Source organism: Apis mellifera, linkage group LG10, assembly GCF_003254395.2.
Source record: "Apis mellifera strain DH4 linkage group LG10, Amel_HAv3.1, whole genome shotgun sequence".
In the NCBI taxonomy this organism is placed as follows: Eukaryota; Metazoa; Arthropoda; class Insecta; order Hymenoptera; family Apidae; genus Apis; species Apis mellifera.
Genome location: NC_037647.1, coordinates 2,762,539 through 2,772,092, shown reverse-complemented (window position 1 = coordinate 2,772,092; position 9,554 = coordinate 2,762,539). Strand labels below are relative to the sequence as shown.

The following is a 9,554-nucleotide window of genomic DNA, read 5'->3' as shown; positions in this document are numbered from 1 at the left end:
TCCTGTGAGAGAGAGAAGAAGAGCTCTCTGGTCAATAGCAGCTCTTCGTTCCTCTTGAATTGTTTTTTTTCTAAAAATGTTCGTCTTGAGGGGAGCGAGATCGACAATCGTCCAGGGGGAAGGGATTAATCCTTGAAATGTTGCTCATTCTTTCCTCTTGAGGGAGGGGAAGATACGAGACACTCGCCTTCGTTCAAACTGGAGCGCTGGGACGTCGCAGAAGCGACGAAAGCAATGAACGTCGGGGTGGCCGTCGCCATGGTCGACGCAAACGACGTTCCTCGTCCGCGTAGGATGACGCCTGCCCCTCGACGATCCCCAAAGGTCAAGCTTTCTCTTCCTCCTCGTCGATCTCCTCCGACGATTCCGAGGAGGAGGTGATGAGAGCGGTCGAGAGGCTTGGAACTTGGGCTGAATATGGGAACGAGGTCATCCGGACTCGTTGAGCATTCCAACATTCTGGCAGGGAATGAGAACCGTCATCCGTGCATTTGTCTGAATGAGACTTCTCCATCGAGCCTAGCTCCATCATGGACACTCGTCTTGTGGGTCCTTTCTTGTTATCTGTAATGATGAAATTGTTTGTTAAGGATTATTTTTTTACATATGAAGAAAATTGGTTAAATATTGTTTTTATTTTACAATAAAGTATTTTTCTTTTAATATTTCAATAAGATTTTAATTGGCGTATTTGAATCAACTTCCTCATAATTTTAATCTTGAAATATGATTAAAAAATTGGTGAACAAACTTAAATTGGTTGTAAATTAATAAATAAGCTTCAATAATACTAACTTTTGCGTTTATTTTGACTTCTAGAATTGATCTTCCAAAGATGTCCCATGAATATATTAACTTCCTGTATATAAATATTTATTGATTGATTTTCTTCACTTAAATTATTCTTTTCATATATTCTTTTCACTTTAAGGATTAATTTAATTTTTTGATAATCATATTTATAATTTTATCTTATGTCATTTAATCTTATAAATATTAATCCAGATTTAATTTAATTTAACTTTCAGCTTATTGAATAAATATTATTAATTTTTCTTAAATAATAAAAGAAAATATTTTAGTTTATTTTTATAGATAAAAATATTCTGAGTAGTGCATTGATATTTTCTAGTTTATTTAAGCGAGCTTCGAATAATGTAACTAGCAGGAAAATCATAAATTCTATTCGACGTTTATATCCTATAATAAAGTTGCATATTTAGTGGCAATGAAATCACGATTGATAATATACTAATATTTCATGATCTGTAACGAAATATGACCGTTTTATTCCTAATATTCTTTTTAATATTTCCACCCTATTCAATATCAAGTATATTTAATACTTCAATACTAGATTTATGATTCATCTTATATTTCTTTTATATTTTATTATATTTCATTTCTAGATCGTATTTTGTACAATTAAGAAAATAATGATATAGAGATAGAATATTTCTTTTCTATTTCGAAACTTTGTTTTCAAGAAAATTGATCTTAAATATTTACATACAATTTACAAAACATTTTCCTAACTAATTCTGATTTTTATATAACAAATTTGAATTTAATAATTTTCTTGAATAACTGAAGACCAGGCATAGAATAAGTTGTAAATTTCAAAGTCTTCTGTCTCTCTTTTTCTTTATTGTTGATCAAATTTAAAATTATTTTATTAATAAAGAACATTTTTTCTGATGAATGAAGAAATGTTTTTTAAAGGATTAAAAACTTTACATTGTTGTAAAGTTTTTAATTCTATTTAAATAAATAAAAATAAGAAATTTAAAATGATATTTCATTTTAATCTTTCATCTTACCTTTCTCGTACTCACTAAACGTTTTTGTAGGTGAATCTTCGGTCTGCTCTGTCCCCGTCAACGTGTATTCGTCACGCTCATCCACAGTTTCCTGGCAATCGATACCATCTGGAGTGCACACGCTCTCGCGACGGAATAGACCAATTACTGACTGGACCTTTGGCTGCTCGATTCCACCTTCAATTAGAAGGAAGTGTCATTAATGAGGTTAATGAAGATTCATGAAATGTTTCGGTTCGGCCACCTGGAATATCTTTTTCTTGAAATATCTCTCTTTGTTAAGAGAGATTTTACAAAAACGACTATTTCTTTTGAATTAATATCTTTTTCTTATTTTTTTTGAAATAGAAACTTGATTTAAGACTCATTATCCGTCATATCTGTTATATGAAATACGGAAGATTGCGTTTAAAATTTAATTTGTATGAGAAATGTTTGAATATAGAATGGGGAATATTAGCTCATTTTTCATCGGACGCTAAGTGAAGAATAAAAATCTATGGATCTTCAAACTGAGTAAATTACAGTTGTTATTAACAACTTTAGTGAGATGTTGTAGGAAATTTGAATACCAATAAATATCAATAAATTATGTAAGATAGAAAATTGTATATATATGATTAAAATAATAATTAACTTAAATTTTGAAAATTTATTATTTTAATATAATGATTAACAGGGAATGAAAAGAAAAATTGACACAGATGAGAAGAAAAGAAATATAATAAAAAAGAGAGGATAGAAAGAGAAGAATATATCTTTATATTAAAGTAAACTTTTAAAAATTATAAAAGATTCATTATTTTTACTAATAAACACTGTCATTTCAGGTGGCCGGAACAACCGAAATACATCACAAGAAAATGTGAAACAGAAGTGCTTGTGAAAGAATTTGACAACATTAAAAGTGTCAACTCAATGATCTGTTGAGTTTAAGAATATACACGAAAGATTCGACAAGTAATTGAATTGCATTGAATGAATGCACGTTTCTCAGTGTGATGCACAATCAATCGTGTACGTAGCGATGAGGTGCGCGCATGTGTGTATATGTATGTGTCTGTGTACACATGTATATGCGAGCTTCAAAGGGGACTGGGTAACCCAAAAATCGAAGAAGAAAAAACGCATTCGCAGATTTGTAGATCGAGAAAAAGTAAAAGAACGACATATAGAGAAACGACTGAACGACTTGAGTATATAAAATTTACATGTTCTTCGGCCGGAAGTCCGAGGTTTGTATCCTCCGAGCTCGTTAAGCTGGCCTGTCTTCACAAATACGGCTCTCCTGTAAATCAGCGTTTTTTTTTTCAACATTTTACGTACCTTTTTTTTATCTATTAACCGAATCGAGTCACAACCATCTTATTTTTATAAAACATACGATAATGTAAAATAATTGGGAAAATTGAACGAATGAAGACATTTTTACAAACAGATGCCATTTATAGAGACACGGTAATACACGTCCATGTGTATTTCTACTTGTTTTAGATGTTGATTAAAAAATCAAATCGACCTTGCGTCGAAAAATAGATTGCTAGGGAATAGACCTGAAACAACGCGTCAATATTTAGAAAGTTTGGCGTGAATTAATAATTTATGGAAATAAAAAGTTGCAACGTGAGAGGGATTACCCGAGCCCCCCTCCATCGAAAAATAACTGCATGTCAGAGTTTATTTTACATGTCAGAAGAGAGTCAGATTGAGTATAAGTATTCAATAGGATAATAAGTTTAATTGAGATGATTCAGGAGTATTTTTTTATTAAATTTATTTCACCAACAATCTTCCTAACGACAAATTTATTTATACAATGAAAAATTGTATTAAAAAAGTGGCAGCCAATGAAATTAGTGTATCTATTATCGCGAATTTATATCGATACACTAATCCATGGTAAAATGATACATGTTTCTACGTATTGGTCAAATTAATTAATCAATCATACCTAAAAATGTCGCCGAAGGAGAACTATAAGCCAGATATTCTTTGTTAGAACACCAAGCAGGAAATTCATTTTGTTTGATCGGGTGGCCGGAATCGTAATCGTCTTCCCTTTTCCATGGCAACATAGTTTCCGTGGCTGTTGGTGTTGTTACCCTGTAACTTTCTAAAATTTAAGAAACAAGATAAAAATCCTGAAAACAAACTCTATAAAATCTCAACAAATCAAAAACTGGAATTTAAGAATATTTTTTCATTACCAAAATAATAAATGAAGGATATAAAAAATTCATTTGTTGATTAATAATTTATAGTCTTATTAATTAACACAAAAGAGTTTTATATTGTAAAATAAAATTGAAATGACGTTTCCAATCATTTTTATATTTAATTTTCAATTATTCCTTTCTTATAATATTAAAGAATCGAAGAATATATATCTTTTTATCATTGAAAGAGATTTTGAAGTCGATTAAATTTAATATAAAAAAATCCTTCGATATCATTGACAACGATAAACTCACCGTCTCGTCCTAATTTCATATCCGGATCGTCGGTATTTATGGTGTCCATTGAGGTAGTGGTGGTGACGCCGTGGTGGCCATCCGTATTCACGTTCAACGAATCTATGGAAATTGAGCGTCGAGAAAATTATAACTGTGAATCGAGCCAAAAATTACCTCTACCCCTTTCATCCCGTTTTACATTCAAAGAAACGCTTCGACAGGAAACTCTGAATTATCCTGCAGCTAATTTCTCAAAAGAATCCACACGACTGGAGATAATTTGTCCAGAACTTCCTTAACTTTTTTAACAACTAACCGAAAGCTTCATTGAAATTAAAAAGAGAAAGAGAGAAAGAGAGAAAATTAAGAAGAGGAGAGCAAAGGAGAAGAAAATCATCTTCTCACCGGAAGTGCGAGCCGTGAAAGTAATCGCAGAGTCCCAGTCCTCCTTGCTCGAAGGCTTTGAGGTATCTCCGTTTTCCAGCTCGTACAGGACACCGTTGATGTAATCTACGAGTAATAAAAGTTCACGTATTCAAACGAAAAGAACCTTTTGATCGGTGGAGGAGGGCTCATCGATATCCCTTTTGCCAATTTACCTTGAGTGAACAACTTGGTTGATCCGTTTTGCTGGAACTCCGGGAAACTCACGTGATTCTGCTTACCATCCTACACAGGTTGGCGGAGGGAAGGTAAAGTTATTTTAATTGCAAATCATAGTTAATCGTCGATTCAACGACGGGAATGCGACGCATGCGTTCATTTTTTCTTTTTTTTCTTTTTTTTCTAGGAACATTCTTACTTTGAGCAATTTTTTACTGCGCTTGTGACGATGCTTGTGCTCTCCCATCATCCGTCTTATGTTCATGTGCATTTTGTAATTGACTTGGGTTGACAGGTCGCGATCGTTCACCGCGTGTCGGCTGTAGCTTAAACGCCGATGCTGCAACAGTTTTGTTCCATGCTGAAGAGAAACGTTATAAATCTGATTTGCCTTCGTTCTTTCGTATATGCAGGGTTTTTACAACAGATGTACAACAAATTTACGAGCTACATACATAATTGAAACATTGAAGAAGCATAGTGTGATTTTATAATCCAAGGCGCTTCGAAAGTCCCTTAACGATTAATCGTTCATCTTTCAAATGCCCTGCATGATTTAATCTAAGAAATTAAATCTTTTCTTTTTTGATATAATGAAAATGAAATCAGATGGTTAAAAAATGTCAATTCTTTTACAAGAATTGAAAAGTATGTGCGTTTATAATAAAACTCGATCAAATCTGTCGAAGGACAATCTGAGAATGAAGGAAATTCAGTTATTCTTCTCATTAGTTACAATTTTTCGTTCAAATAATAGAAATTTTACGTTTCGATGGATGGATTCAATCGATTCAATATAATTTTTCTTTTTAATGTACTCCTTATTTCGAGAGAGATTTAATTCAATTCTTTTATATGAACCCCTCAAAACAATGACCGCTATAGAGAATTATGCTTTTAAATCTACTTATAATTATTTACTTGAGAAAATAAATTATATTTTTTGAAAAATATTATAACTAATAATTACTCTTTACAAATTTTGTCTTCTAACTTAAAAATAATTATTTGAAACAAAAATCTGCAGATTATAAATTTATTTTTCTAAATATAAATTATAAAAAGATCAATCGAAATAGTCGAGTCGATCATTTATGAGAGACTTATATAATGATAATTAAAGTGTGAAATTGATAGATGAAATTTAAAGCGGTGACAGAATGTCGTTGGAAGGAGAATCGCGATCAGCAAAAGTTTTCAGGGCCGTGCATACACAATACAATACATGTAAAATTCTCGTGCTCAGCAAAGTGGGGTTTCTTACCCTCTTGTACGGCTTGCAAAGTTCTTCGGCCAATAGGTGGTGGATCCTGGCGTCCGTCAAGTCCTTCTTGGAAGGGTTGTACTCCAATTCTTGGAGATCAATATTCCAGCCCGCTTCGAGCTGGCTGCAACTTGGACTGGAAGGAGAAAGAATGAGACTGCATTTTTATGACGGGCTGCCATTTGAAGATCGATACTCGGTGCTTTCGAGGAGGGTTCGCTGTTCAATCGAGATACAATGCAGACTTATCTTCGGTTATGCTCCTTGGCCAGTGTGTATATAGGGTGAGTCATGGAGCATCGACACTCCCAAAGCAACTTGTGAACCGGGTGAATGTACTACGGAACATTGGATGGGAGAATGTTGGATCGTATCCTTTCCATCTTCTTTATTTTTAAGATTTGTGGCTTAACTTTCTTCGAAAGATTATTTTGGAAAATTTATTATTCAATCGTGTCTTAATCATAATTTGGAATTGATATAATAATATCTTTTCGTTTTCGATTATTTCTAAGATTTATAGATTGTCTTTTTTTTATTATAAAATAGGAATTTATTTTAATCGTGTTTTAATTTAGATTTATAATGAATTTATGATAGAAATAGAAGTTTTTGGAACAATGAATATCGCTTATATTTTCTTCTTGTTTGAATAAATTTATTTTAATCGTCATTCGTAATGATTGAATGTAAAATTTGAATATTAATAGTGAAAGAATTTAAATAAAATAAATGATAAGTAAAGTAAAAATATAATAAGGATAAAAATTTTCTGAATTTTTATAAACACAGTGAATTATTGCTTATCGTACTATATCGCGATTTATTTTATCATATCTTAAAAAAATTTCTCTCTTAAAAGAACCATTAAATATCCCAATGACTCACCCGGTATATTTAACATGATCGCCAATCTCCCTTCCGTTCAATCTTCCGTGACACTAAATTAAAGGAAACAAAGCACTGAACTGCGAATATCGAGCTCAAAGGACACTTTGACTACTGCTTCCGTCCCATCTACGATTTCAGACGGAAAACTTTTTGTTAGCCAACTTCCGCTGATAATTAATATATATTTTCACCGTAGAGTGTCCGGAGAGTGTTTTGTTCTACACCTGTTACGATTAAAGAAGCATTCTTCCAGTTCCTTATTGTGTGAAAATAAACAGGTCAAGTACGAAGGAGATGATTCGATGAGGCGGGGTTGAAGCGAGGAGAAGATGATGCGAAAAGGGAAGAAGAAAATGCGGAAAAGAAGGAATAGAAAATTCTACCTTCCATTGAATTGTCCCGTGTTGCTATAGTTGCGGAATATAGCGGACATGCTTTCAGTTCCACTGATATTGCCGATGGTGGACGCGTTCCTTCTGATGTAATCCAGAGCGTCTTTCATAGCGAGTTTCGAATACGTTTCCAATATTTTCGGCTCGGCACCGTAGTGATTCCTCACCAGATACGGCCGAATAAATTTATTATCGAACCGTTTGAATCTGTAAAACGGGACAAGAAAAGGAACGAAGAAAAATGTTACGGTATAAAAATAGTTTTATTCTTTTGTGATTTAAGATTTTTTAGAGATAGGAGAAAGTGATTAAGATAATAATTGATGAAATTGAAAGAAAAAAGCTTTCATCTAAGCTCTCTTAATTTTTGTTATCACTGTTAGAATATAGGGTATTATCGACTATCAAGATTAATCTCTTTCTTTCTTGATAAATATGGAAGCTTTCTTTTTTTCTCTCTTGAAACTTTTCTCGATTTTTAGTATAACACTTATGTGTTCACTTGATTCTTTAATGATTCAAAATAAATTCATCTTATATTTGTTTATATTTATTATTTATACATATTGAAATATGCATCTTTTGTACGAAAGGCATTAAAAATTTATATATATTAGATATTTTTTTTTAAATTTTGAAGATATATTAAATTAAAGCGAATAATAAATCGAATTGCAGATTTAAAAGATCGTTTAAAAAGAACAAAATTTTAGGGATACTTTATTAAGTAGAAAATTTTATCTTTAAACTATATAGATCGTAAAAATCCAAATACTTTCTTAGACGCGAAACGGCAATAAATAATTTACGATCAAATAAACCAGCGATCAGAATCATCTGCATCCCACCTAACATCTCGAACGACTCGTGAGTCATCCTATTAGGGGAGAGGCGAAAAATCGATAAAGTTTACCCTCCCTAGTGTTTTTCATCAAATAAGACGAATCATTCCATCAAGAAGTCGAAAACGTTAGAGAAAATCCATTTCGAAATATATATTATCAATCAAAAAACACGTGAAATAATACATACTTATCCCGAACGTGATAATTGCCATGCTTGCCCAAAATGTCCTCGATCCCAGCCATCACGTGGTCTATTATCTGCAAACGTAGACGCCATTTTCCTTTACTCAGCCGATTTCATCAAGCACATTATTTCCCTTATCCTTTTTACCAACGTATACACACGCGCAAATGACTCGAAACGTACGAATTCACACGATGCAACACGGTTTTTATCTACTCTAGACCCATTATTCTTCCTTCTATGATACGTTCATTTAGTGGTTTCCGGCGAAAATCAGTGCAATCTTCTCTCGTACTGAGCGATTATTGATTTTTCCGCGTATCGTATAGTTCGCTGCTCTCTCTTTTCCTTTTCTTTTCTTTTTTTTTTTTTTTTAATATTTGCGCGAACGATAAAGGCGTATAACCACGCGTTCCCTACAATTTATACATTCAGCTTCGCCATTCTTCGTGCACCGTTTTTTTCTTGCACGACTTAAACCATCGCCTATTCGGTACATTTTTATTTTACGGATCGATCGAAACGAGCGAAGCGACGTTGAAGTTATGCCTCGTTACGAACGATCGCGAACATCATCGTAGAACAAACAGTTCGTAGAATGAAGACAATGAGGCACGTACCCTTTCGTGGATCCTCTCGTTCATGGTCGGCTTCTTCTTTTCGGCTCGTTTCACATTCAGGATCTTTACGAGGGGCTTGATCGTGATTCCCTGGAAACGGATGTTTTTTATAGCAGCGGATGTTTCAACTTGGAGAGTAACAGTTCAACTTGTAAGTGGTAATTGGGATTGATAAGAAGTAATACTAGGTTATTACGTGAGGAAATTGTAGGAGGATGAATGTGGAAGGGAGTGGTAGTTTTGATATATATTGTTTTCGTGGCGTTGAAATCATTTTTTAAACATATTATAATGTATAGTTGCAATTAAGAAAGGAGATTGATACAAGAAAATTATTATTATATATGTATAAGAAGAGATTATTTTTATTGTATTTTTGTTGGATCGATGTAATTTTTTAGAGATTTTATTATATATCTTGCCATTAAAAAAAAGATGATACTAATTTTAAATTATTATTAATAAGGAATAGTTATTTTCAA

At 32.8% G+C, this 9,554-nt stretch overlaps 1 protein-coding gene across 7 annotated transcripts in view; it reads right to left on the bottom strand.

The window, feature by feature from the left end:
- Window positions 1-48: 48 nt before the first annotated feature.
- The window catches only part of LOC408306 (sodium/hydrogen exchanger 3), a 33,848-nt gene continuing 24,342 nt past the window's right edge, over window positions 49-9,554 (bottom strand). For 5 of the 7 annotated variants that reach the window (XM_016914555.2, XM_016914551.2, XM_016914552.2 and 2 more), the window contains exons 9-19: window positions 9,073-9,162; window positions 8,456-8,526; window positions 7,415-7,630; window positions 6,141-6,276; window positions 5,076-5,237; window positions 4,873-4,942; window positions 4,679-4,783; window positions 4,292-4,393; window positions 3,772-3,933; window positions 1,821-1,997; window positions 49-564 (exon numbers count right to left, since the gene is read on the bottom strand). In XM_016914555.2, the coding sequence (XP_016770044.1) occupies window positions 326-564; window positions 1,821-1,997; window positions 3,772-3,933; window positions 4,292-4,393; window positions 4,679-4,783; window positions 4,873-4,942; window positions 5,076-5,237; window positions 6,141-6,276; window positions 7,415-7,630; window positions 8,456-8,526; window positions 9,073-9,162 (1,530 nt within the window). In that variant the 3' untranslated portion in view covers window positions 49-325. Of the gene's footprint in view, window positions 565-1,820; window positions 1,998-3,031; window positions 3,109-3,771; window positions 3,934-4,291; window positions 4,394-4,678; window positions 4,784-4,872; window positions 4,943-5,075; window positions 5,238-6,140; window positions 6,277-7,414; window positions 7,631-8,455; window positions 8,527-9,072; window positions 9,163-9,554 lie in introns of those variants that run through there. The other 2 variants (XM_006559983.3, XR_408563.3) reach the window with 2 other exon arrangements.